We start from the raw sequence: 27,940 nt of genomic DNA on the forward strand, positions 1-27,940 counted from the left end.
TCGTAACTATGTGTTGTGAAGAGCCAAAGACTATTGACAAATCATTTTGCCGTATAAAAGCAGTCCATTGTCGGTAGCTCTGCCATGATTGTGCCTGGTATTGCCGCTAGAAAGTGACAATGGATAATCACAGCGAGACGTGTAAGGGGCTAATGATATATGGAAAATGTGTCTGTCATTTATGAGAATATTAGACATCAATAAATGTGTGTTGAGGACAGAAGGAGGACATCTCGGTGGTGCTAGTGAGTAAGAAATGAGGCCGCTGATGGTGAAATCATTTTATACATTAGCTTGAAAAGTGTATGTGCGCCATATGTTTATAGCTTACAGCGGAATCCTTAGATCATACGGAAACCTGGCTCTGCAAAAATAAACAAATGCGTCCTTTTGATGCATTCAGTGTAAACAAGTCACTTCTTGGCAATATTTTGTTACTGAATATGTTATCAACTTTATTTCATTACAAAAAGGTTAAGCAAGTGTTTGTATAATGTGAAAAGGTTAAAGTGTCTTCATTTGATTCGTATTCCACCACGCACGTGCACATCGCGTTAGTAGCTCGGCGGAGTGCACTCTTGAACCGTGCTGTTTTTATTGTGGGGAAAATGGATAACTTTGGAGTTCTATATAAGTAAATAGTGTTAGCTACCTAGAACCCTTAACCGGAAGTTATTCTGTTCAACTGATCAGACATGCAGGTGGTGTACAGTGGTGGGTCGACGCCCACGCCGTCCCCACGGGTGCAAAGGAAGTTGAACCAAGGGTACAGCCGGCCAATATTCACAGGCAAGACGAGCAGGCTGGTGACTAGCCAGAGCACATCTAAGGACCGCGGGGAGGTGGCCCCGGAACCAGAGAGCTCCCTGCGCGACTCCATTCCCGCGATGCGGAAAGCAGTGGCCGTCACCTGTCTCATACTCAACATTCTACTCCCAGGCCTCGGTAAGTCTGCCAAAACATAAGCCTGTCTATAGGCTGATGCCAGCCGCATTGCTAAGTACTATCCTCAGATCATGTTTTTTTCCGAGGACGCTAAAGCATTTAGATGTTAATTGAGTTGCAATTGAATGTTTAAGTGTTTGGTGTGATAATCAAGATGGTAATGTGATAGAAATCAAGGAATGCATATTTCACAATATACTAACTTAAGTATATCGTTTTTGCCAAGAAAACAGTATGTTTACATTTGTATCACCTACAGACATATTATCCTAATTGATTCCCTGCATTCTGTCAAAACATATTTGTACAATATATAGTTAGTTCCACCTGGAAAACTAAACGCGTGGAAAACACACCGTTCCCAAGAGCAGCTCTGTTTCTGGCGTGTTAACTGTGAATTGTTAGCAACGCCGATGACAGACACGCGCCGTATTGGAAATACCGACGGATTATTAGACTTTCAGATCAATTTGGTTTAATATGCGTCTAATTTGCTTTCAGATTAATTTTGCCAAAATTAATCTTGGCGATTGTATTTAATCAACATTTTCCAGACATCAGGTCAGGGTTCTGCCATGTAGCGAAACGATTGAATTTTCTGCTGGTAACAATTTTGACATCGAATGAAGAATAAAACCAAACACATCGTTAGTTTTAACAATAATTGCTAATGTTTTGGTGTGTCAAAATTCGTCCAATACGTCATTTGATAAACAGAACCAGTAAAATTGTTTGGTCTATTCCATGTATCCTTGTCCAATCTGCGTCCGATCGCACTGTGATCCGGTCACACCCAATCGGAACTCCGGAACTTCTCTACCAATTCCCATCGAAAACAACCTCGAATGTATACTTACGGTTTACATTGTCAGACATCTTTACATTAACTACGCTGCGAGTAGATCTTACTTACCTATGCAATGATACACTTCATCGTCAATGAACTTAAACTCAGTATTTAAATACAAAATACATGATAAAACAGTACAACAAATCAATCCTATTATTTAAAATTTAACGAACTACCAAAACTGATGAACCGGCATACATCCGAGGTTGATTTCGATGGAAAAAGGCAGAGAAGTTCCGAATGGGTTACACAAAAATGAGAGGTTTTTGAAAGGTTTCGCTAAAGTATCTTCAAGGTTTCGCAACCAGTCCACGACCGATTTGATCGCTCGGAAGTTTCATTGGTCGCATTCAGATCTCCGAGTGGTTTTATTTTAATCGCAGATGGGTTTCCAATGTGTGGCAATCGGTTTCGCCAAGACAAGAGTGTTGTATCTTTTGCAACATTGTGGCGACCTATCTGTGATTGATCAGTAATAAGGCGCCGGACCGGTGCTTCATCGACGGCTTATTGCCGATCACTTACACAAAAGTGGTTTCCATTTCGCCGTTCGGTTCGCAATACGTCACCGTCTATAAATGACCTGTCTGCGCAGTAAAGCATCATTTTGGTCATTTAAAAAGAGAACGTCAACGATATTTTCATTATATCAAGTATTTCAATTTATCATTATAGCGCGTAAAGGCAAGAACACAAAGGAAAATCTGTACACCAACTGCAGCATTTCCATTTAGTGTTTACACGCGCAGGAAATGAAACTGTTCTGCTGTTAACATCTTTACGATTCCAAAAGAAATTATGAGTCTGAAAAACACTATTTTACATGCATTATGTCTTGATCGGTAATCGGACGACAGCAACTGGTCACCGACCAGACCCCGCTCAGTTGCGAAGATTCTCTGACTAGTCACCGATCGGTCTCAAACAATAGGAGAACATCCCCTGACTAGTCACCGATCGGTCTCAAACAATAGGAGAACATCCCCTGACAAGTCACCGATCGGTCTCAAACAATAGGAGAACATCCCCTGACTAGTCACCGATCGGTCTCAAACAATAGGAGAACATCCCCTGATTAGTCACCGATCGGTCTCAAACAATAGGAGAACATCCCCTGACTAGTCACCGATCGGTCTCAAACAATCAGAGAACATCCCCTGACTAGTCACCGATCGGTCTCAAACAATTAGAGAAGATTCCCTGAACACCGATCGGTCTCAACAAATCAGAGAAGATTCCCTGACTAGTCACCGTTCGGTCTCAAACAATCAGAGAAGATTCCCTGACTAGTCACCGATCGGTCTCAAACAATTAGAGAAGATTCCCTGAACACCGATCGGTCTCAAACAATCAGAGAAGATTCCCTGACTAGTCACCGATCGGTCTCAAACAATTAGAGAAGATTCCCTGAACACCGATCGGTCTCAACAAATCAGAGAAGATTCCCTGACTAGTCACCGATCGGTCTCAAACAATAAGAGAAGATTCCCTGAACACCGATCGGTCTCAACCAATCAGAGAAGATTCCCTGACTAGTCACCGATCGGTCTCAAACAATTAGAGAAGATTCCTTGAACACCGATCGGTCTCAACAAATCAGAGAAAATTCCCTGACTAGTCACCGAGCTGTCTTAACCAATCAGAGAAGATTCCCTGACTAGTCACCGATCGGTCTCAACCAATAAGAGAGGATTCCCTGACTAGTCACCGATCAGTCTCAACCAATCAGAGAAGATTCCCTGACTAGTCACCAATCAGAGAACATTCCCTGACTAGTCACCAATCGGTCTCAAACATTAAGAGAAGATGCCCTGACTAGTCACCGATCGGAGTCACCGATCTGTCTCAACCAATCAGAGAAGATTCCCTAACTAGTCACCGATCGGTCTCAACCTATTAGAGAAGATTCCCTGACTAGTCACCGATCAGTCTCAACCAATAAGAGAGGATTCCCTGACCACCGATCGGTCTCAACAAATCAGAGAAAATTCCCTGACTAGTCACCGATCGGAGTCACCGATCAGTATCAACCAATAAGAGAAGATTCCCTGACTAGTCACCGATCGGTCTCAACCTATAAGAGAAGATTCCCTGACTAGTCACCGATCGGTCTCAACCTATTAGAGAAGATTCCCTGACTAGTCACCGATCGGTCTCAACCAATAAGAGAGGATTCCCTGACTAGTCACCGATCAGTCTCAACCAATCAGAGAAGATTCCCTGACTAGTCACCAATCAGAGAACATTCCCTGACTAGTCACCAATCGGTCTCAAACATTAAGAGAAGATGCCCTGACTAGTCACCGATCGGAGTCACCGATCTGTCTCAACCAATCAGAGAAGATTCCCTGACTAGTCACCGATCGGTCTCAACCTATTAGAGAAGATTCCCTGACTAGTCACCGATCAGTCTCAAACAATAAGAGAAGATTCCCTCAACCAATAAGAGAAGATTCCCTGACTAGTCACCGATCTGTCTCAACCAATCAGAGAAAATTCCCTGACTAGTCACCGATCTGTCTCAACCAATCAGAGAAGATTCCCTGACTAGTCACCGATCTGTCTCAACCAATCAGAGAAGATTCCCTGACAGTCTCAAGCAATTAAAGACTAATATGAAGGACGCGGACAGCGTGAACATAGATTACCGCCTTTAGAAATAACTATGCATTGCAATGTTTTTTTTCCTCGAGTTCTTAAAAAAAGGGTAGATCTATCTATTTTTGTGAACACTTTTATTATTGTGTATTCCGTTCTTTCGAATGTTGAAACATGTCTATGAGTAATAAATCCCATTACATAAAGGTAATAATCATCATTTATTCATACAAAATATGTCGTGAATAAATATCTTCCCAGATCAGGGATCGATTACAATACTCACTTTACCTTACTTTAGGAGATCTATTCAATTTCACAGACAATCACAGGAGATGAACAAATAAATCCCTCTACCATTTTTGCATTAGCGGAAAATATCCCCGCATATGATATGTTACTGCTGTTGCCATTATCGAAGGTTATTTATCATTTATATTACATATGTTGTATATTTTAATATTTGTTTTTGTTGTTATGACTGTTGCGGGGGTGGTAACAGTCTGACACTTGATTAATTAATATTCTTTGTCACCATAGATCAAAGATAGCAAAATTCCCAATTAACCTGTCAATTCGAATTGCAAGCAAATACTAGAACGTGCCATTTCAAACCATTTACAATTGAAAAAAAAAACACGACTGCCGAACCTAGAACCTTTTTTTCCGTCTGGTGGAGGTGTAATCCGCTAAAGACAATTCCTGGAACAACCTTTGTTTTACGTGCCAATCAGACCGCTCATGGCACACAGATTCACTGGAATAACGGAAATTATGTTGAATAATACTTGAAATACTCCCCACTTTGCACATGCAGTGCACGAACGATATTTATTTAGATATACTACTAAATTGGTGCTCACGGATGTATCTATAGAAAGGTTTTTTATTAATTGAAATGAAATTTTTCGCACTTTTTATGATTAAATGTTGTCACGATTTGACGTGCCATTTGAAACATTCAATTATAAATTGCAATAAACATTCACTGTCTTATAGTTTTCGAAAACAAAGCGGATACTGGATCCATAGCCGTTCCACGGGCAAAAAATATGATGCCAAATTCAAACGGTCTCAAAATCATCAGTGCTAGCCCCAAACAGATAGATTATTATGGGCGCTGTTAAAGTCCCAATATGTTTACGAAATGTAAACTTATCGAGGTGTATGCATATCCAAATTACTTCTCTTAACTTTTTAGACATGGTTTATCCCCCAGTATGATAAACAAATGCATTTAACGCACAACGATTTTTTTCATATCACGTGATTTTCTCAATATACAAATGATTAGTTAAAATACGTTTTTAAACGAAATAATCACAGTTAAACCCATTATTTTCATAAAATATTTCAATTGATAGCTTTATTTTTATTTTTGAAGCAAAGGGAGGTAATAAGACAATTGGTATTGACTGATTAAATCGGCGATTTTTCACTAAAGAACATTGATATTTTACATTAAAAAAGCTTGCATCACTTTTTTAGAAACAAAAGCTTAATGTTTATTCATGTGAAAATGTATATTAAAAATGTTCAGTATGTCTCCAATTGTTTTTGCCAGTCTAAAACCTCAAAACGCAACTTTATCAAGCGCTAGGCAACTCTACAAAGCGGTATGCCCTTCCCATTTATCTACCTCATTAGCATATAGTGACTGGTCGAGTTAGCAAGTCCGTTGTTATTTCCAACCTCGTGGTTTTATCAATCATTATCGAAGACTCTATCATAGTTATATAAGCACTTTTATCTCTAATTATTTAACCCTAAAGTAACTGTGCCTTTAAGCATCTAATGCCAAATCTGTGTCCATGTTCCAGCGTTTCTTCTAGCGTGTAACGCCCGGTGACCGGTGTGTCAACTCCACACTCGCTAGTTCCGTTACATACCACTCATTTTCTTTCAGTGCATTACCAAAAGACATTTTTACCATCAAAATGCAGTGTAAATGTCGAAGTCGGTATGATGGATGCATCCTTAGGATATTATCATATTGTGTAAAACTTGGAGATCCGTGTGTGTGTGTGTGTGTGTGTGTGTGTGTGTGTGTGTGTGTGTGTGTGTGTGTGTGTGTGTGTGTGTGTGTGTGTGTGTGTGTGTGTGATGGTGTTAGTGTGTGTGGACGGGGGGGGAGGGGAGGGGCTTGTTTAAGTTTACTTTTCACGCCAATATGGTATCAAAAAGTATTCCTTACATGACACACAGTGTTAAACTAGCATGCTTCATTTCAGACTAAATTTTGCCAAAATATTATTGGGGAGGACCTCTTACACCATTTTGAGCCTAATTCTTTAGATTACTGAGGAGGAGCACATGCTCTAAGTTGCGTCCCCCCTCTTACGTAAAATTATGAGGCCGCCCCTGTATAAGAGAGGGAATATGTACAGGTTTGGAATAAAAAACGTAGCAAAAATGTATCTGCTACAAATGATACAAATATCGCACTATACATATAGTACCTGCTCTAAGCATAACTGTTTATGAGCAAATGTATTATAGTGTATACTCCAACAAAGAACTGTAATGTGAAATAGTATACTGAATAATTTGCTTTGTGGTGACAATGAAACAGCCCATCACTACTTTGTTTTGTCATCAATTATGAAGCCATGCTGAGAAATTTCCTAGAAGAGTTAGAGTGTAAATTCGGTCATAAATATTGAATTAAGCAATAAGAGAATAGTTAATGCGCATTTAGTTCTCGGTAACTTATCCCGTGTTTCTATTACACTTGGAGCAATAACACTGCCCTGTATGTGGCGCGTAGAAAGGGTATATATATATATCACTTTCAACTGTCTCAGAAATTCCCTTCTGCCAACACCAACGAAGTTACGGCATTGTCTCCATTAACTTAACAAGCCCATATAAGGTACGGAATGAGACCTATTTTCAAATGGTAGGTGTAGTAGCACTAGCAGCAGCAGCAGCAGTAACATACCTACAGCAGCAGTAGTTAATTTGATTTTGTAAATATGTTGCAGGCAATAATAAGATACTTCAATACATACAGGAAATAAATAGTGTTGATTTGATCCAGAGGAATTTTATGCGCGAATCCTCGCATTGTAAAAAGAAATCTTAATCATGACTTGATTAATGTCCAATGCATTTGGTGTATCGGACATAACCTAGTGGTAAATTAAATACGACTCAGTCATGCTTGAAATGTAGAGTAGATTTTACTAAAAAAGTTGCAGTGCATTGTTTATGAAACCAAAGTCCAAGAAAATTTGGGTATTTCACATATTAAATAAGTATTTCAAGTGACTGATACTCCATAGTTTTGATGTAATTGAGTATCAGCACAAAAATCTAAAAGAACTTGTGAATGAGTAAATGAGCATGTATATACTATCTTTAGATGATTTGCAATGACCTAGCAGGCCGAAAGCCTTTCAACGCTTTAAGCTCTTTGATTTTCTCTGAGTTTAAACGGTACTCGCGGATATTTTTTGTGAAATATACTATTTTGTATGACAAAATAAACAATACTAAAATACCAAAAGCTTGAACCCTTGATATTTGCTCAGTTATCGTTGTTGAAGAGCACTTTTTATAAGCGTTAACAACGCTAATAATGACTTAATTATATCTTTGTTGTTGCGTGATTGGTTGATTTACATTATCACGCGATGTTAAAAAATATTGTTAAGATATCATGTGCAGCAGCTCTTTTGAGTATTGGGAGGTGCTGTCTGTATTGCCACCATGTGCAGTGGCGCTTTTGAGTATTGGGAGGTGCTGTCTGTATTGCCACCATGTGCAGTAGCTCTTTTGAGTATTGTGAGGTGCTGTCCGTATAGCCACCATGTGCAGTAGCTCTTTTGAGTATTGTGAGGTGCTGTCCTTATTGCCACCATGTGCAGTAGCGCTTTTGAGTATTGGAAGGTGCTGTCCGTATTGCCACCATGTGCAGTAGCTCTTTTGAGTATTGGGAGGTGCTGTCCTTATTGCCATCATGTGCATTAGCGCTTTTGAGTATTGGGAGGTGCTGTCCTTATTGCCATCATGTGCATTAGCGCTTTTGAGTATTGGGAGGTGCTGTCCTTATTGCCATCATGTGCATTAGCGCTTTTGAGTATTGTGAGGTGCTGTCCGTATTGCCATCATGTGCAGTAGCTCTTTTGAGTATTGTGAGGTGCTGTCCGTATTGCCACCATGTGCAGTAGCGCTTTTGAGTATTGGAAGGTGCTGTCCGTATTGCCACCATGTGCAGTAGCTCTTTTGAGTATTGGGAGGTGCTGTCCTTATTGCCATCATGTGCATTAGCGCTTTTGAGTATTGGGAGGTGCTGTCCTTATTGCCATCATGTGCATTAGCGCTTTTGAGTATTGGGAGGTGCTGTCCTTATTGCCATAATGTGCATTAGCGCTTTTGAGTATTGGGAGATGCTGTCCTTATTGCCATAATGTGCATTAGCGCTTTTGAGTATTGTGAGGTGCTGTCCTTATTGCCATAATGTGCATTAGCGCTTTTGAGTATTGTGAGGTGCTGTCCTTATTGCCATCATGTGCATTAGCGCTTTTGAGTATTGTGAGGTGCTGTCCTTATTGCCATAATGTGCATTAGCGCTTTTGAGTATTGGGAGATGCTGTCCGTATTGCCATAATGTGCATTAGCGCTTTTGAGTATTGTGAGGTGCTGTCCTTATTGCCATCATATGCATTAGCGCTTTTGAGTATTGTGAGGTGCTGTCCTTATTGCCATAATGTGCATTAGCGCTTTTGAGTATTGTGAGGTGCTGTCCTTATTGCCATAATGTGCATTAGCGCTTTTGAGTATTGTGAGGTGCTGTCCTTATTGCCATCATGTGCATTAGCGCTTTTGAGTATTGTGAGGTGCTGTCCTTATTGCCATAATGTGCATTAGCGCTTTTGAGTATTGTGAGGTGCTGTCCTTATTGCCATAATGTGCATTAGCGCTTTTGAGTATTGGGAGATGCTGTCCGTATTGCCATCGTGTGTATTAGCGCTTTTGAGTATTGGGAGATGCTGTCCGTATTGCCATAATGTGCATTAGCGCTTTTGAGTATTGGGAGGTGCTGTCCTTATAGCCACCATGTGCAGTAGCTCTTTTGAGTATTGTGAGGTGCTGTCCGTATTGCCACCATGTGCATTAGCGCTTTTGAGTATTGGGAGATGCTGTCCGTATTGCCATCATGTGCATTAGCGCTTTTGAGTATTGGGAGGTGCTGTCCTTATTGCCATAATGTGCATTAGCGCTTTTGAGTATTGGGAGGTGCTGTCCTTATTGCCATAATGTGCATTAGCGCTTTTGAGTATTGTGAGGTGCTGTCCGTATTGCCACCATGTGCATTAGCGCTTTTGAGTATTGGAAGATGCTGTCCGTATTGCCATCATGTGCATTAGCGCTTTTGAGTATTGGGAGGTGCTGTCCTTATTGCCATCATGTGCATTAGCGCTTTTGAGTATTGTGAGGTGCTGTCCGTATTGCCACCATGTGCATTAGCGCTTTTGAGTATTGGGAGGTGCTGTCCGTATTGCCATCATGTGCATTAGCGCTTTTGAGTATTGGGAGGTGCTGTCCTTATTGCCATAATGTGCATTAGCGCTTTTGAGTATTGGGAGGTGCTGTCCTTATTGCCATAATGTGCATTAGCGCTTTTGAGTATTGGGAGGTGCTGTCCTTATTGCCATAATGTGCATTAGCGCTTTTGAGTATTGGGAGGTGCTGTCCTTATAGCCACCATGTGCAGTAGCTCTTTTGAGTATTGTGAGGTGCTGTCCTTATTGCCATAATGTGCATTAGCGCTTTTGAGTATTGGGAGATGCTGTCCGTATTGCCATAATGTGCATTAGCGCTTTTGAGTATTGGGAGGTGCTGTCCTTATTGCCATCGTGTGCAGTAGCTCTTTTGAGTATTGGGAGGTGTTGTCCGTATAGCCACCATGTGCAGTAGCTCTTTTGAGTATTGGGAGGTGCTGTCCTTATAGCCACCATGTGCAGTAGCTCTTTTGAGTATTGGGAGGTGCTGTCCGTATTGCCATCGTGTGTAGTTGCGCTTTTGAGTATTGGGAGGTGCTGTCCTTATTGCCATAATGTGCATTAGCGCTTTTGAGTATTGGGAGGTGCTGTCCGTATTGCCATCATGTGCATTAGCGCTTTTGAGTATTGGGAGGTGCTGTCCTTATTGCCATAATGTGCATTAGCGCTTTTGAGTATTGGGAGGTGCTGTCCGTATTGCCATCGTGTGTATTAGCGCTTTTGAATATTGTGAGGTGCTGTCCTTATTGCCATCGTGTGTAGTAGCGCTTTTGAGTATTGTGAGGTGCTGTCCTTATTACCATCGTGTGTAGTAGCGCTTTTGAGTATTGTGAGGTGCTGTCCTTATTACCATCGTGTGTAGTAGCGCTTTTGAGTATAGGGAGGTGCTGTCCTTATTACCATCGTGTGTAGTAGCGCTTTTGAGTATTGTGAGGTGCTGTCCTTATTACCATCGTGTGTAGTAGCGCTTTTGAGTATTGTGAGGTGCTGTCCTTATTACCATCGTGTGTAGTAGCGCTTTTGAGTACTGTGAGGTGCTGTCCTTATTATCATCGTGTGTAGTAGCGCTTTTGAGTATTGTGAGGTGCTGTTCGTTTTACCGTCGTGTGTAGTAGCGCTTTTGAGTATTGGGAGGTGCTGTCCTTATTGCCACCATGTGCATTAGCGCTTTTGAGTATTGGGAGGTGCTGTCCGTATTGCCATCATGTGCATTAGCGCTTTTGAGTATTGGGAGGTGCTATCCTTATTGCCATAATGTGCATTAGCTCTTTTGAGTATTGGGAGGTGCTGTCCTTATTGCCATAATGTGCATTAGCGCTTTTGAGTATTGGGAGGTGCTGTCCTTATTGCCATAATGTGCATTAGCGCTTTTGAGTATTGGGAGGTGCTGTCCGTATTGCCATCGTGTGTATTAGCGCTTTTGAATATTGTGAGGTGCTGTCCTTATTGCCATCATGTGTAGTAGCGCTTTTGAGTATTGTGAGGTGCTGTCCTTATTACCATCGTGTGTAGTAGCGCTTTTGAGTATTGTGAGGTGCTGTCCTTATTACCATCGTGTGTAGTAGCGCTTTTGAGTATTGTGAGGTGCTGTCCTTATTACCATCGTGTGTAGTAGCGCTTTTGAGTATTGTGAGGTGCTGTCCTTATTACCATCGTGTGTAGTAGCGCTTTTGAGTACTGTGAGGTGCTGTCCTTATTATCGTCGTGTGTAGTAGCGCTTTTGAGTATTGTGAGGTGCTGTCCTTATTACCATCGTGTGTAGTAGCGCTTTGGAGTATTGTGAGGTGCTGTCCTTATTACCATCGTGTGTAGTAGCGCTTTTGAGTATTGTGAGGTGCTGTCCTTATTACCATCGTGTGTAGTAGCGCTTTTGAGTACTGTGAGGTGCTGTCCTTATTATCATCGTGTGTAGTAGCGCTTTTGAGTATTGTGAGGTGCTGTCCTTATTACCATCGTGTGTAGTAGCGCTTTGGAGTATTGGGAGGTGCTGTCCTTATTACCATCGTGTGTAGTAGCGCTTTGGAGTATTGGGAGGTGCTGTCTGTACAACCATCATGTGCATTAGCGCTTTTGAGTACTGTGAGGTACTGTCCGTATTGCCGTCGTGTGTAGTTGCGCTTTTGAGTATTGGGAGGTGCTGTTCGTTTTACCGTCGTGTGTAGTAGCGCTTTTGAGTACTGGAAGGTGCTGTCCGTATTGCCGTCGTGTGCATTAGCGCTTTTGAGTACTGGGAGGTGCTGTCCTTATTGTTATCGTGTGCATTAGCGCTTTTGAGTATTGAGAGGTGCTGTCCGTATTGCCATCGTGTGTAGTAGCGCTTTTGAGTATTGGGAGGTGCTGTCCTTATTGCCATCGTGTGTAGTAGCGCTTTTGAATATCGGGAGGTGCTGTCCGTATTGCCATCGTGTGTAGTAGCGCTTTTGAGTATTGTGAGGTGCTGTCCTTATTGCCATCATGTGCATTAGCGCGTTTGAGTATTTGGAGGTGCTGTCTGTATTGCCATCGTGTGTAGTAGCGCTTTTGAGTATTGTGAGGTGCTGTCCGTATTACCATCGTGTGAAGTAGCGGTTTTGAGTATTGGGAGGTGCAGCCCGTATTACCATCATGTGTAGTAGCGCTTTTGAGTATTGTGAGGTGCTGTCCTTATTACCATCGTGTGCAGTAGCGCTTTTGAGTATTGGGAAGTGCTGTCCGTGTTAGCAAGGAGGTGCTGTCCGTATTGCCATCGTGTGCAGTGGCTTTTTTTAGTATTGGGAGGTGCTGTCCTTATTACCATCGTGTGCAGTGGCGCTTTTGAATATTGGGAGGTGCAGTCCGTATTACCATCGTGTGCAGTAGCGCTTTTGAATATTGGGGGGTGCAGTCCGTATTACCATCGTGTGCAGTAGCGCTTTGGAGAATGGGGGGGGGGAGGTTGCAGTCCGTATTACCATCGTGTGCAGTAGCGCTATTGAGTATTGGGAGGTGCTGTCCGTATAACCATCGTGTGCAGTAGCGCTTTGGGTAATGTGAGGTGCTGTCCGTATTACCATCGTGTGCAGTAGCGCTTTTGGGCATTGGGAGGTGCTGTCCGTATTACCATCGTGTGCAGTAGCGCTTTTGAATATTGGGGGGTGCAGTCCGTATAACCATCGTGTGCAGTAGCGTTTTGGAGTATTTGGGAGGTGCTGTCCGTATAACCATCGTGTGCAGTAGCGCTTTTGGGCATTGGGAGGTGCTGTCCGTATTACCAACGTGTGCAGTAGAGCTTTTGAATATTGGAGGGGGGGGGGGTGCAGTCCGTATTACCATCGTGTGCAGTAGCGCTTTGGAGTATTTGGGAGGTGCTGTCCGTATTACCATCGTGTGCAGTAGCGCTTTTGAGTATTGGGAGATGCTGTCCGTATTACCATAGTGTCTAGTAGCGCGTTTGTGTATTGGGAGGTGCAGTCCGTATTACCATGGTGTGTAGTAGCGCTTTTGAGAATTGGTAGGTGCAGTCCGTATTGCCATCGTGTGTAGTAGCGCTTTTGAGTATTGGGAGGTGCTGTCCTTATTGCCATCGTGTGTAGTCGCGCTTTTGAGTATTGTGAGGTGCTGTCCGTATTGCCATCGTGTGTAGTAGCGCTTTGGAGTATTGGGAGGTGCTGTCCGTATTGCCATCGTGTGTAGTAGCGCTTTTGAGTATTGTGTTGTGCTGTCCGTATTGCCATCGTGTGTAGTAGCGCTTTTGAGTATTGGGAGGTGCTGTCCGTATTGCCATCGTGTGTAGTAGCGCTTTTGAGTATTGGGAGGTGCTGTCCGCATTGCCATCGTGTAAAGTAGCGCGTTTGAGTATTGTGAGGTGCTGTCCGTATTGCCATCGTGTGTAGTAGCGCTTTTGAGTATTGGGAGGTGTTGTCCGTATTGCCATCGTGTGTAGTAGCGCTTTTGAGTAATGGGAGGTGTTGTCCGTATTACCGTCGTGTGTAGTAGCGCTTTGGAGTATTGTGAGGTGCTGTCCGTATTGGGATCGTGTGTAGTAGCGCTTTTGAGTAATGGGAGGTGCTGTCCGTATTACCGTCGTGTGTAGTAGCGCTTTTGAGTATTGTGAGGTGCTGTCCGTATTGCCATCGTGTGTAGTAGCGCTTTTGAGTATTGGGAGGTGCTGTCCGTATTGCCATCGTGTGTAGTAGCGCTTTTGAGTATTGTGAGGTGCTGTTCTTATTACCGTCGTGTGTAGTAGCGCTTTGGAGTATTGTGAGGTGCTGTCCGTATTACCGTCGTGTGTAGTAGCGCTTTTGAGTATTGTGAGATGCTGTCCGTATTACCGTCGTGTGTAGTAGCGCTTTGGAGTATTGTGAGGTGCTGTCCCTATTACCGTCGTTTGTAGTAGCGCTTTGGAGTATTGTGAGGTGCTGTCCGTATTACCGTCGTGTGTAGTAGCGTTTTTGAGTATTGTGAGGTGCTGTCCTTATTGTCATCATGTGTAGTAGCGCTTTTGTGTATTGGGAGGTGCTGTCCGTATAACCATCGTGTGTAGTAGCGCTTTTGAGTATTGGGAGGTGCTGTCCTTATTGCCATCGTGTGTAGTAGCGCTTTTGAATATTGTGAGGTGCTGTCCTTATTGCCATCGTGTATAGTAGCGCTTTGTAGTATTGGGAGGTGCTGTCCGTATTGCCATCGTGTATAGTAGCGCTTTTGAGTATTGTGAGATGCTGTCCGTATTACCGTCGTGTGTAGTAGCGCTTTGGAGTATTAGGAGGTGTTGTCCGTATTGTCATCATGTGTAGTAGCGCTTTTGTGTATTGGGAGGTGCTGTCCGTATAACCATCGTGTGCATTAGCGCTTTTGAGTATTGGGAGGTGCTGTCCTTATTACCATCGTGTGAAGTAGCGGTTTTGAGTATTGGGAGGTGCAGCCCGTATTACCGTCGTGTGTAGTAGCGCTTTGGAGTATTAGGAGGTGCTGTCCGTATTGTCATCATGTGTAGTAGCGCTTTTGTGTATTGGGAGGTGCTGTCCGTATAACCATCGTGTGAAGTAGCGCTTTTGAGTATTGGGAGGTGCTGTCCTTATTGTCATCATGTGTAGTAGCGCTTTTGTGTATTGGGAGGTGCTGTCCGTATAATTATCGTGTGTAGTAGCGCTTTTGAGTATTGTGAGGTGCTGTCCTTATTACCATCGTGTGTAGTAGCGCTTTTGAGTATTGTGAGGTGCTGTCCTTATTACCATCGTGTGTAGTAGCTCTTTTGAGTATTGGGAGGTGCAGCCCGTATTACCATCGTGTGTAGTAGCGCTTTTGAGTATTGGGAGTTGCTGTCCTTATTACCATCGTGTGTAGTAGCGCTTTTGAGTATTGTGAGATGCTGTCCTTATTACCATCGTGTGTAGTAGCGCTTTTGAGTATTGGGAGTTGCTGTCCTTATTACCATCGTGTGTAGTAGCGCTTTTGAGTATTGGGAGGTGCAGCCCGTATTACCATCGTGTGTAGTAGCGCTTTTGAGTATTGGGAGTTGCTGTCCTTATTACCATCGTGTGTAGTAGCGCTTTTGAGTATTGTGAGATGCTTTCCTTATTACCATCGTGTGTAGTAGCGCTTTTGAGTATTGGGAGTTGCTGTCCTTATTGCCATCGTGTGTAGTAGCGCTTTTGAGTATTGGGAGTTGCTGTCCTTATTACCATCGTGTGTAGTAGCGCTTTTGAGTATTGGGAGGTGCTGTCTGTACTGCCATCATTTGCAGTAGTGCTTTTGATAATGTCAGGGTGCTGTTCTTATAGTCATCATGTGCAGTAGCTATATTGCCATAATGACATTAAATATCGTAAATCATTTAGAAAAAAACAACAGTGAATGATTATTCCTGTTTAGTCTTGCCACTCGTGAAATTAATGTTTCCTTATTTTGTAATAACAATTGGAGTAACGTCGTCAATCCCGTTGTTCATCACATTAGACAATAGAAAGAGAAGAAAAACAAAACTAAAATTGGAAAATAGATAAAATGGGCATTGATAAAACAATCTCATATCAACATCTCTGCGATAATGCTACAATTTTGTTTCTTTAAATGAGGTTTTACGATTTCCAACCCTTTCCCATAGTCTGACAAGAAATCCGCAATAAAACCCCATAATGTTGCTTTTGTCTGCGTAGAATTAATAACCATAGACGAATATAACTCGTGGCTACATGTCTTAGAACTGTTTGGTCAGGGAGGCCCGTTTGCTCTTTATATAGAACATCTTCCTTTATATAACTGAGGTCAAATCTTTCCAACAATAGGCTCAACTTGTCTCTTTTTTGTATATCAAAGACACTAAATATCTTCAGAAGAGTTGTTTATCTCATTTCATGTACCCAAAATGGTTTTAATCAACATTTTAGTGACAAACAATGATTCAGACACCTGTGGTTTCACGAAGGCCAGTAGGAAGAAAATGTGGCTTCAAGAGGTTCGACAAGTTTATGTTTCTAACAGTTGACATAATGTGACTTACGTTTTGACCCATGTGACCTCTACTTGAAATTAAAGAGATTATTTAGACGACCAAGTAATGACGATTAGGTAGAATATGTGGTCTCAGTAGTGACCAAATGTCCCACTTTTAGAACCAATTAACATAACCATTTGAGTCTTAACTTTATAAAAACATTTTGACCAAATAGATAGACGAAATATGGGTAAAACGATAAGGAATCAAGATCGAGCTGTTTCAAGATTTAGCATAACGACCTACAATGTTTACCTCACAAAGGTCATAATCTAGTCTATAGAGGCAAAAATTCTGACCAAGTTCATGGTAATTGGGTAGAAACTTAACACTTTTTTTCTCAAAAATTTGACCTACTTCTGACACGACATAACCTACAAACGAACTTGACCTAGATGTTGGGATGCTGTTCTTATTGTCATCGTGTGCAGTAGCGCTTTTGAGTATAATAAGGTGCTGCTAGTATTGCCATCGTATGCAGTAGCGCTTTTGAGTATAATAAGGTGCTGCTAGTATTGCCATCGTGTGCAGTAGCGCTTTTGAGTATAAGAAGGTGCTGCTAGTATTGTCATCGTGTGCAGTAGCGCTTTTGAGTATAAGAAGGTGCTGCTAGTATTGCCATCGTGTGCAGTAGCGCTTTTGAGTATAAGAAGGTGCTGCTAGTATTGCCATCGTATGCAGTAGCGCTTTTGAGTATAATAAGGTGCTGCTAGTATTGCCATCGTATGCAGTAGCGCTTTTGAGTATAATAAGGTGCTGCTAGTATTGCCATCGTATGTAGTAGCGCTTTTGAGTATAATAAGGTGCTGCTAGTATTGCCATCGTATGTAGTAGCGCTTTTGAGTATAATAAGGTGCTGCTAGTATTGCCATCGTATGCAGTAGCGCTTTTGAGTATAAGAAGGTGCTGCTAGTATTGTCATCGTGTGCAGTAGCGCTTTTGAGTATAAGAAGGTGCTGCTAGTATTGCCATCGTGTGCAGTAGCGCTTTTGAGTATAAGAAGGTGCTGCTAGTATTGCCATCGTATGCAGTAGCGCTTTTGAGTATAATAAGGTGCTGCTAGTATTGCCATCGTATGCAGTAGCGCTTTTGAGTATAATAAGGTGCTGCTAGTATTGCCATCGTATGTAGTAGCGCTTTTGAGTATAATAAGGTGCTGCTAGTATTGCCATCGTATGTAGTAGCGCTTTTGAGTATAATAAGGTGCTGCTAGTATTGCCATCGTATGTAGTAGCGATTTTGAGTATAATAAGGTGCTGCTAGTATTGCCATCGTATGTAGTAGCGCTTTTGAGTATAATAAGGTGCTGCTAGTATTGCCATCGTATGCAGTAGCGCTTTTGAGTATAATAAGGTGCTGCTAGTATTGCCATCGTATGCAGTAGCGCTTTTGAGTATAATAAGGTGCTGCTAGTATTGCCATCGTGTGTAGTAGCGCTTTTGAGTGTAATAAGGTGCTGCTGGTATTGCCATCGTATGCAGTAGCGCTTTTGAGTATAATAAGGTGCTGCTAGTATTGTCATCGTGTGTAGTAGCGCTTTTGAGTATAATAAGGTGCTGCTAGTATTGCCATCGTGTGTAGTAGCGCTTTTGAGTATAAGAAGGTGCTGCTAGTATTGCCATCGTGTGTAGTAGCGCTTTTGAGTATAAGAAGGTGCTGCTAGTATTGTCATCGTGTGCAGTAGCGCAGTATTGCCATCGTATGCAGTAGCGCTTTTGAGTATAAGAAGGTGCTGCTAGTATTGTCATCGTGTGCAGTAGCGCTTTTGAGTATAAGAAGGTGCTGCTAGTATTGTCATCGTATGCAGTAGCGCTTTTGAGTATAAGAAGGTGCTGCTAGTATTGTCATCGTGTGTAGTAGCGCTTTTGAGTATAATAAGGTGCTGCTAGTATTGCCATCGTGTGTAGTAGCGCCTTTGAGTATAATAAGGTGCTGCTAGTATTGCCATCGTGTGTAGTAGCGCTTTTGAGTGTAATAAGGTGCTGCTAGTATTGTCATCGTGTGCAGTAGCGCTTTTGAGTATAAGAAGGTGCTGCTAGTATTGTCATCGTGTGTAGTAGCGCTTTTGAGTATAAGAAGGTGCTGCTAGTATTGTCATCGTGTGTAGTAGCGCTTTTGAGTATAATAAGGTGCTGCTAGTATTGTCATCGTGTGCAGTAGCGCTTTTGAGTATAAGAAGGTGCTGCTAGTATTGCCATCGTATGTAGTAGCGCTTTTGAGTGTAAGAAGGTGCTGCTAGTATTGCCATCGTATGCAGTAGCGCTTTTGAGTGTAATAAGGTGCTGCTAGTATTGTCATCGTGTGTAGTAGCGCTTTTGAGTGTAATAAGGTGCTGCTAGTATTGTCATCGTGTGCAGTAGCGCTTTTGAGTATAATAAGGTGCTGCTAGTATTGTCATCGTGTGTAGTAGCGCTTTTGAGTATAATAAGGTGCTGCTAGTATTGTCATCGTATGCAGTAGCGCTTTTGAGTGTAATAAGGTGCTGCTAGTATTGTCATCGTGTGTAGTAGCGCTTTTGAGTGTAATAAGGTGCTGCTAGTATTGCCATCGTGTGCAGTAGCGCTTTTGAGTATAAGAAGGTGCTGCTAGTATTGTCATCGTGTGTAGTAGCGCTTTTGAGTATAAGAAGGTGCTGCTAGTATTGCCATCGTGTGCAGTAGCGCTTTTGATTATGTTGGGGTGCTGTCCTTATTGTCATCGTGTGCCGTAGCGCTTTTGAGTATTGGGAGGTGCTGACAGTATTGCCATCGTGTGCAGTAGGGCTTTTGATTAAGTTGAGGTGTGGTCCTTATTGTCATCGTGTGCAGTAGCGCTTTTAAGTATTGGGAGCTGCTGCCAGTATTGCCATCATGTGCAGTAGCGCTTTTGATTATGTTGGGGTGTTGTCCTTATTTTCATCGTGTGCAGTAGCGCTTTTGAGTATTGGGAGCTGCTGCCAGTATCGCCATCGTGTGCAGTAGCGCTTTTGATTATGTTGGGGTGTTGGCCTTATTGTAATCGTGTGCAGTAGCGCTTTTGAGTATTGGGAGCTGCTGCCAGTATTGCCATCGTGTGCAGTTGCGCTTTTGATTATGTTGGGGTGTTGGCCTTATTGTCATCGTGTGCAGTAGCGCTTTTGAGTATTGGGAGCTGCTGCCATTATTGCCATCGTGTGCAGTAGCGCTTTTGATTATGTTGAGGTGTTGTCCTTATTTTCATCGTGTGCAGTAGCGCTTTTGATTATGTTGAGGTGTGGTCCTTATTGCCATCGTGTGCAGTAACGCTTTTGAGTATTGAGAGGTGCTGTCCGTATTGCCATCGTGTGCAGTAGCGCTTTTGATTATGTTGAGGTGTGGTCCTTATTGTCATCGTGTGCAGTAGCGCTTTTGAGTATAAGAAGGTGCTGCTAGTATTGTCATCGTGTGCAGTAGCGCTTTTGAGTATAAGAAGGTGCTGCCAGTATTGCCATCGTGTGCAGTTGCGCTTTTGATTATGTTGGGGTGTTGGCCTTATTGTCATCGTGTGCAGTAGCGCTTTTGATTATGTTGGGGTGTTGGCCTTATTGTCATCGTGTGCAGTAGCGCTTTTGAGTATTGGGAGCTGCTGCCAGTATTGCCATCGTGTGCAGTAGCGCTTTTGATTATGTTGAGGTGTTGTCCTTATTGTCATCGTGTGCAGTAGCGCTTTTGATTATGTTGAGGTGTGGTCCTTATTGCCATCGTGTGCAGTAACGCTTTTGAGTATTGAGAGGTGCTGTCCGTATTGCCATCGTGTGCAGTAGCGCTTTTGATTATGTTGAGGTGTGGTCCTTATTGCCATCGTGTGCAGTAACGCTTTTGAGTATTGAGAGGTGCTGTCCGTATTGCCATCGTGTGCAGTAGCGCTTTTGATTATGTTGGGGTGTTGGCCTTATTGTCATCGTGTGCAGTAGCGCTTTTGAGTATTGGGAGCTGCTGCCAGTATTGCCATCGTGTGCAGTTGCGCTTTTGATTATGTTGGGGTGTTGGCCTTATTGTCATCGTGTGCAGTTGCGCTTTTGATTATGTTGGGGTGTTGGCCTTATTGTCATCGTGTGCAGTAGCGCTTTTGAGTATTGGGAGCTGCTGCCATTATTGCCATCGTGTGCAGTAGCGCTTTTGATTATGTTGAGGTGTTGTCCTTATTGTCATCGTGTGCAGTAGCGCTTTTGATTATGTTGAGGTGTGGTCCTTATTGCCATCGTGTGCAGTAACGCTTTTGAGTATTGAGAGGTGCTGTCCGTATTGCCATCGTGTGCAGTAGCGCTTTTGATTATGTTGAGGTGTGGTCCTTATTGTCATCGTGTGCAGTAGCGCTTTTGAGTATAAGAAGGTGCTGCTAGTATTGTCATCGTGTGCAGTAGCGCTTTTGAGTATAAGAAGGTGCTGCTAGTATTGTCATCGTGTGTAGTAGCGCTTTTGAGTATAAGAAGGTGCTGCTAGTATTGTCATCGTGTGCAGTAGCGCTTTTGAGTATAAGAAGGTGCTGCTAGTATTGCCATCGTATGCAGTAGCGCTTTTGAGTATAAGAAGGTGCTGCTAGTATTGTCATCGTGTGCAGTAGCGCTTTTGAGTATAAGAAGGTGCTGCTAGTATTGTCATCGTGTGCAGTAGCGCTTTTGATTATGTTGGGGTGCTGTCCTCATTGTCATCGTGTGCCGTAGCGCTTTTGAGTATTGGGAGGTGCTGACAGTATTGCCATCGTGTGCAGTAGGGCTTTTGACTATGTTGAGGTGTGGTCCTTATTGTCATCGTGTGCAGTAGCGCTTTTGAGTATTGGGAGCTGCTGCCAGTATTGCCATCATGTGCAGTAGCGCTTTTGATTATGTTGGGGTGCTGTCCTTATTTTCATCGTGTGCAGTAGCGCTTTTGAGTATTGGGAGCTGCTGCCAGTATCGCCATCGTGTGCAGTAGCGCTTTTGATTATGTTGGGATGTTGGCCTTATTGTAATCGTGTGCAGTAGCGCTTTTGAGTATTGGGAGCTGCTGCCAGTATTGCCATCGTGTGCAGTTGCGCTTTTGATTATGTTGGGGTGTTGGCCTTATTGTCATCGTGTGCAGTAGTGCTTTTGAGTATTGGGAGCTGCTGCCAGTATTGCCATCGTGTGCAGTAGCGCTTTTGATTATGTTGAGGTGTTGTCCTTATTGTCATCGTGTGCAGTAGCGCTTTTGAGTATAGGGAGGTGCTGCCAGTATTGCCATCGTGTGCAGTAGCGCTTTTGATTATGTTGAGGTGTGGTCCTTATTGTCATCGTGTGCAGTAGCGCTTTTGAGTATAGGGAGGTGCTGCCAGTATTGCCATCGTGTGCAGTAGCGCTTTTGAGTATAGGGAGTTGCTGCCAGTATTGCCATCGTGTGCAGTAGCGCTTTTGAGTATTGGGAGATGCTGTCCGTATTGCCATCGTGTGCAGTAGCGCTTTTGATTATGTTGAGGTGTGGTCCTTATTGTCATCGTGTGCAGTAGCGCTTTTGATTATGTTGAGGTGTGGTCCTTTTTGCCATCGTGTGCAGTAGCGCTTTTGAGTATAGGGAGGTGCTGACAGTATTGCCATTGTGTGCAGTAGCGCTTTTGATTATGTTGAGGTGTGGTCCTTATTGCCATCGTGTGCAGTATCGCTTTTGAGTATTGGGAGGTGCTGACAGTATTGCCATCGTGTGCAGTAGCGCTTTTGATTATGTTGAGGTGTGGTCCTTATTGCCATCGTGTGCAGTAGCGCTTTTGATTATGTTGAGGTGTGGTCCTTATTGTCATCGTGTGCAGTAGCGCTTTTGAGCATAGGGAGGTGCTGTTTGTATTGCCATCGTGTGCAGTAGCGCTTTTGAGTATAGGGAGGTGCTGACAGTATTGCCATCGTGTGCAGTAGCGCTTTTGATTATGTTGAGGTGTGGTCCTTATTGTCATCGTGTGCAGTAGCGCTTTTGATTATGTTGAGGTGTGGTCCTTATTGCCATCGTGTGCAGTAACGCTTTTGATTATGTTGAGGTGTGGTCCTTATTGTCATCGTGTGCAGTAGCGCTTTTGAGCATAGGGAGGTGCTGTTTGAGTATAGGGATGTGCTGTTTGTATTGCCATCTTTTGCAGTAGCGCTTTTGAGTATAGGGAGGTGCTGTTTGTATTGCCATCTTTTGCAGTAGCGCTTTTGAGTATAGGGAGGTGCTGCCAGTATTGCCATCTTTTGCAGTAGCGCTTTTGAGTATTGGGAGGTGCTGTTTGTATTGCCATCTTTTGCAGTAGCGCTTTTGAGTATAGGGAGGTGCTGTTTGTATTGCCATCGTGTGCAGTAGCGCTTTTGAGTATAAAAAGGTGCTGCCAGTATTGCCATCGTGTGCAGTAGCGCCTTTAATTATGTTTGGGTTCTGTCCTTACTGCCATCGTGTGCATTAGCTATATTGCCATAATGACATTAAAGATCGTAAATCATTTAGAAAAACAACAACAGTGAATGATTATTCCTGTTTAGTCTTGCCACTCGTGAAATTAATGTTTCCTTATTTTGTAATAACAATTGGAGTAACGTCGTCAATCCCGTTGTTCATCACATTAGACAATAGAAAGAGAAGAAAAACAACACTAAAATTGGAAAATAGATAAAATGGGCTTTGATAAAACAATCTCACATCAACATCTCTGAGATAATGAAACAATTGTGTTTCTTTAAATGAAGTTTTACAATTTCCAACCCTTTCCCATAGTCTGACAAGAAATCCGCAATAAAACCCCATAATGTTGCTTTTGTCTGCGTGGAATTAATAAACATAGACGAATATAACTCGTGGCTTCATGTCTTAGAACTGTTTGGTCAGGGAGGCCCGTTTGCTCTTTATATAGAACATCTTCCTTCATATAACTGAGGTCAAATCTGTCCAACAATAGGCTCAATAGAATGCCAAATAGTATTATGGTATGTTTATTCAATAACCAAACGTGACCTAGTTTCACAAAGGCCAGTGGGAAGAAAATGTGACTTCAAGAGGTTCGACAAGTTTATGTTTCTAACAGTTGACATAATGTGACTTACGTTTTGACCCATGTGACCTCTACTTGAAATTAAAGAGATCATTTAGACGACCAAGTCATGACGATTAGGTAGAATATGTGGTCTCAGTAGTGACCAAATGTCCCACTTTTAGAACCAATTAACATAACCATTTGAGTCTTAACTTTATAAAAACATTTTGACCAAATAGATAGATAAAATATGGGTAAAACGATAAGGAATCAAGAACGAGCTGTTTCAAGATTTAGCATAACGACCTACAATGTTCACCTCACAAAGGTCATGATCTATTCCATAGAGGCAAACATTCTGACCAAGATCATGATGAGTGGTTAGAAAACTTACCAGTTTTCGCAAATATTTGAACTGCTTTTGACACAACATAAACCTACAATCGAACTTGACCTATAATCTTAAGCACTTTCTTACGAAGTTTCATGATTATTTGGTAGAAAATGTGTCATCTAGGGAGATGAAATGTTTTCCAAACATTTGACCTAGTGACCAGGAGCCAACTGTATTCCCGTCAATCATCGTTTTGCTGAACTGGACTTAAACAAACATTTAATCTGTATCATTGGCCAATTATTTCAGGCACGTTTGTGGCGGGCCTGACGACGCTGTGCGGGAGCGCGATCCGGAAGAAAACGATGACGTCACAAAAGGTTGTCTGCTCGAACACGTGGGTGGCATTCCTGCAGTTCGTGACGGCGTTCATTTTCCTACTTGGTTGGATATGGAGCATCGTCTGGGGAGTTGCCTTCATCACAATATCAGGTAACGTTACAAGACAGTTTGATGAAAGGAGTAAAAATAAAAAAATAAAAGTGTGGTTTAACATACATTTCATCGGACTCGTTTACAGATTTTTGATTGGCGACATTTATTCAAACTTTTTTTAAATTGATTTATTTTACCTATTTATATTACAAACATCCAACAGCAGCTGACAGATGCTCATTTAAACATAACTGTGTACAGTAAAGCAATTTTATAAGAGTTCAGCGTTCAATATCATTTATAACACTTCTGAACCCGTATTGGTGTTTTCCCCTGCTGTCTGTGCCAATAAAACGCGACCGAATCCCTTTAATATGAACTGATTGTGTTCTTCAGATATTTGTTTTGTTTTATCCATGCCTTTATGAAATAGAAGTCCCGGGCTGTTTTGGCTAAGCAATTATCAAAGATATCTTTATTTCAGGAGGAATTTTATATCTATGAAAGTATGCTGGAAAGTGAAAAAAATGACAAGGGCTTAAACCATTTTTTTTTTTAAAAGAGAACCCATTGTGACAACACGATATATCGTATTAAAGCATAGTTGATATAAGAACACAATAGTTCATCTCGTACAAAGTCCAGCCGCATTTCTTGTCTTTCAGATGACTACTATAAAAACTTCAAACGACCATCAATGCCAAAGAAACCCAACATAAAGGACTCATTTAACCTGGAACCACTGAACGGTACCAGATCGGATATGAACAGGGCTGGAAGTTCACATGGGCTTTCAACGCACCTGCAAAAAACGCATATAGCGCGCTCCTCGTCGGCGGACCAGGCTCCGCAGCCGTGCATAGTTCATCAAACAGCTTCCGGTAATAGCCATTCAGAGACATCGTTAGTTTCAAAACGTGCCACACACGACAAAAAGACAAAACATAACAAGTACTTTAAAAGCCAAAAGTCTGAAGAGGACGCTGCTGCCTCGGCGCCCCTCAACATGGAGCAGATCATGATTCACAGTTTGCCGAAAGCCCCGACCAAGGCGAAGCGCGGCGTTCTGCGGCGGGAAGATACTATCACCAGCACTACAAGCTCCGTGTCCATCAGCGAGGATCCTGCTCACTCTTTCTCGTAGACATTCGCACCATGAGGTCCATCTAGCTGATCTAGTGCCAAAACACTCGCAACACATTCTAATACGAGGGATCATTTGTGTCAAATTATGACTGGTACAAGTCAACGATGTTATGACCTGAATATACTTAGGTTTTTGTTGTGGTACTTTCTTTACATTAAACTCACTGTTTAGTCTTATTTTTACCAAATATAATGTTTGCATATATTTTGCCGGCGATATACATGGTTGGGTTCTTTATTCTCCCTTCACATTATATATGGTTTGGGTTCTTCAATTTCCATTTACAGTCTTTATGACTGAATTCTTTTTCCTCCCTTCAGAGTCTATATGCCTGGGTTCTTTTTTCTCCCCTCAGAGTCTATATGACTGTGTTCTTTATTCTCCCTTCACAGTCTATATGGTTGGGTTCTCCATTCTCCCTTCACAGTCTATATGGTTGGATTCTCCATTCTCCCTTCTTAGTTCATATGGTTGGATTCTCCCCCTTCACAGTCTATACGGTTGGATTCTCCATTCTCCCTTCACAGTCTATATGGTTGGGTTCTTCATTCTCCCTTCACAGTCCATATGGCTGTGTTCTTCATTCTTCCTTCACAGTCTATATGGCTGAGTTCTTCATTCTCCCTTCACCGTCTATATGGTTGGGTTCTTCATTCTCCCTTCACAGTCTAAATGGCTGTGTTCTTCATTCTCCCTTCACAGTCTATATGGTTGGGTTCTTTATTCTCCCATCACAGTCTATATGGTTGGGTTCTTCATTCTCCCTTCACAGTCTATATGGCTGTGTTCTTCATTCTCCCTTCACAGTCTATATGGTTGGGTTCTTTATTCTCCCATCACAGTCTATATGTTTATGATATTCATTCTCACTTCACTGTCTGTATGGCTAGGTTCTTCATCTCCCTTTACAGTCTGTATGTTTGAGTTCATCATGCTTGTCGTGTGCTAGATCAATCCATCTTTAGCTAATTGACATGTTTACAATAATTTGATTAAAATGGATTTCGCTGAAGACCACACTCACATAACAGCGTTTCTTTTAGACCAAAGGTTACTGTGTGGCAAAAGTAACATTGACATACAGCCTCCGACCTGAAAATCGCCTCTGAATTTGCTCACCACTAATGATCTCTCTATTGTAATTTCTGTGGAAACAGTTACTAGTCTGGAAAGCATTCTTTCTAAAACTTTGACAAAGTGTGAAATAGATTATTTTGCATGGCTTACCATATTTTTTTATGAATATCAAAGTAAGTAAGATGTTAACAAGTCTAACTTGCTTCAATTCTGTTCTTTACAAAATATATACGCACTCAGTGGGGCTGCTCATAGCTCTTATTAGGTTATGATATTTGCTACCAAAGGTATGTGCATTGACATTTTGTTCTTTCTTCAAAACCATCTTTTAACAAAACAACTTACATAATGTATGTACATATCAAAAATGTTTGATAAGTTTGCAAATTTAAATAATTTGATTGGTTAATAGTATTTTTATATAAATATTGGCCAATCAAAAAACACTTTTGCTCAATTTGACCAACCCAGAGAATAAAGAAGTTTAACACAATTGGCTGTGTCATGTGTTATGATTTGGTTGCACAACATAGCAATGGTAACTATTTTTGAAAAAAAGTGTTTATTTCGTTATTTAAATATATAATTGTATAATATATTTTGCTGTTGATATGATTTTAGATCTACAATCGGTGACATTTACACTGTCATGGTTTCTATAATACCAAATTAGTTCATTTAAAAATATTTTCTTCGTTTTATTTGTTGTGTTTAAAATGCAAATAAATAGCTCTTTACCCAATACATAAAATTCTGTATTTTTTCATATTTTCTGCCATCAAAATCTTAGACTAAGCTGTATATAAACTTGTTTTTTTTTGTGTTGCATGTAATAAAGCAGTATAAATTTTACATTGTATTAATATATGTAGTTTGCTTTTGTTACATGTAATTGTGCAATACGCCTAAATAAAGTTCAACCTTAAAAACTGGCGAGTTCACTTCATAAAACTCTTCTATGAAGTTTAAGGGAACTCAAATGAAATAAGCCGGTACAATTTTGATGAGTGATAGTGATAAGTGTCAATTTGGTAAAATTGAAAGCATTTCGTGGTAAGGCCAAAGAATGTAGTTTCTCTTAAAAACTTAAACGTAACATGCCTTGTAAGACTTAACAGGGGGGGGGGGGGGGGGGGGGGGGGGGGGGGGTATTCAGCACGTGATAGGTTGATATCATGGAAAGTTTTTCATAATATTATGGAACGTTTGTCACAAGTTAAATTGGTCACACAGTTTGTTTTCATTTATAAAAGCTCGTCAATTGGCTTTCAGTTCAGATGCCAAAAGGTGGTTAAACTACTAACAGCACACATTTAGGTGGTTAAACCAAAAAAACAATGACCATGAAGGCTCTTGTACAGCAAAGGAATTGTCAGGAAATTAAAATACCACATTTAAATAATGTTAAAGCAGAAACCATTGCAAAAAAATGTGTTTTTGGAGCTTAAACGTCCTAAAAAGTATCAAATTCTGGCTTCCCGCATTTGTAAACAACAGACTGGCCGAAACAACAGATTGGCCGAAGGTTTTCCTTCAATAACTTTTGTATTCCGTAACGTAGAAGCATAAAACAAAAAGCCGAGTGAGGCATGGTAATTATAGAGCCGAATGCGCGTCATAATATTTTGGAAATATATACCTTTAAACTACT

General features: G+C 41.8%; 1 protein-coding gene across 1 annotated transcript; it reads left to right on the forward strand.

The window, feature by feature from the left end:
* LOC128209121 (uncharacterized) lies at nt 1-27,201 on the forward strand. Its single transcript, XM_052912993.1, has 3 exons — nt 1-945; nt 23,940-24,122; nt 24,731-27,201. The coding sequence occupies exons 1-3, from the start codon at nt 696-698 to the stop codon at nt 25,207-25,209; spliced, it is 912 nt and encodes a 303-aa protein (XP_052768953.1). The 5' UTR covers nt 1-695; the 3' UTR covers nt 25,210-27,201.
* Nucleotides 27,202-27,940: the final 739 nt, after the last annotated feature.

This window comes from Mya arenaria, chromosome 11, assembly GCF_026914265.1.
Source record: "Mya arenaria isolate MELC-2E11 chromosome 11, ASM2691426v1".
Classification (NCBI taxonomy): domain Eukaryota; kingdom Metazoa; phylum Mollusca; class Bivalvia; order Myida; family Myidae; genus Mya; species Mya arenaria.

What these genes read in the sequence shown, in the direction of transcription:
- LOC128209121 (XM_052912993.1), top strand. Translation starts at nt 696, where the DNA reads ATGCAGGTGGTGTACAGTGGTGGGTCGACGCCCACGCCGTCCCCACGG. An exon ending in CATTCTACTCCCAGGCCTCG is followed by an intron (nt 946 to 23,939) that starts GTAAGTCTGCCA and finishes CAATTATTTCAG; the next exon opens with GCACGTTTGTGGCGGGCCTG. An exon ending in TGCCTTCATCACAATATCAG is followed by an intron (nt 24,123 to 24,730) that starts GTAACGTTACAA and finishes CTTGTCTTTCAG; the next exon opens with ATGACTACTATAAAAACTTC.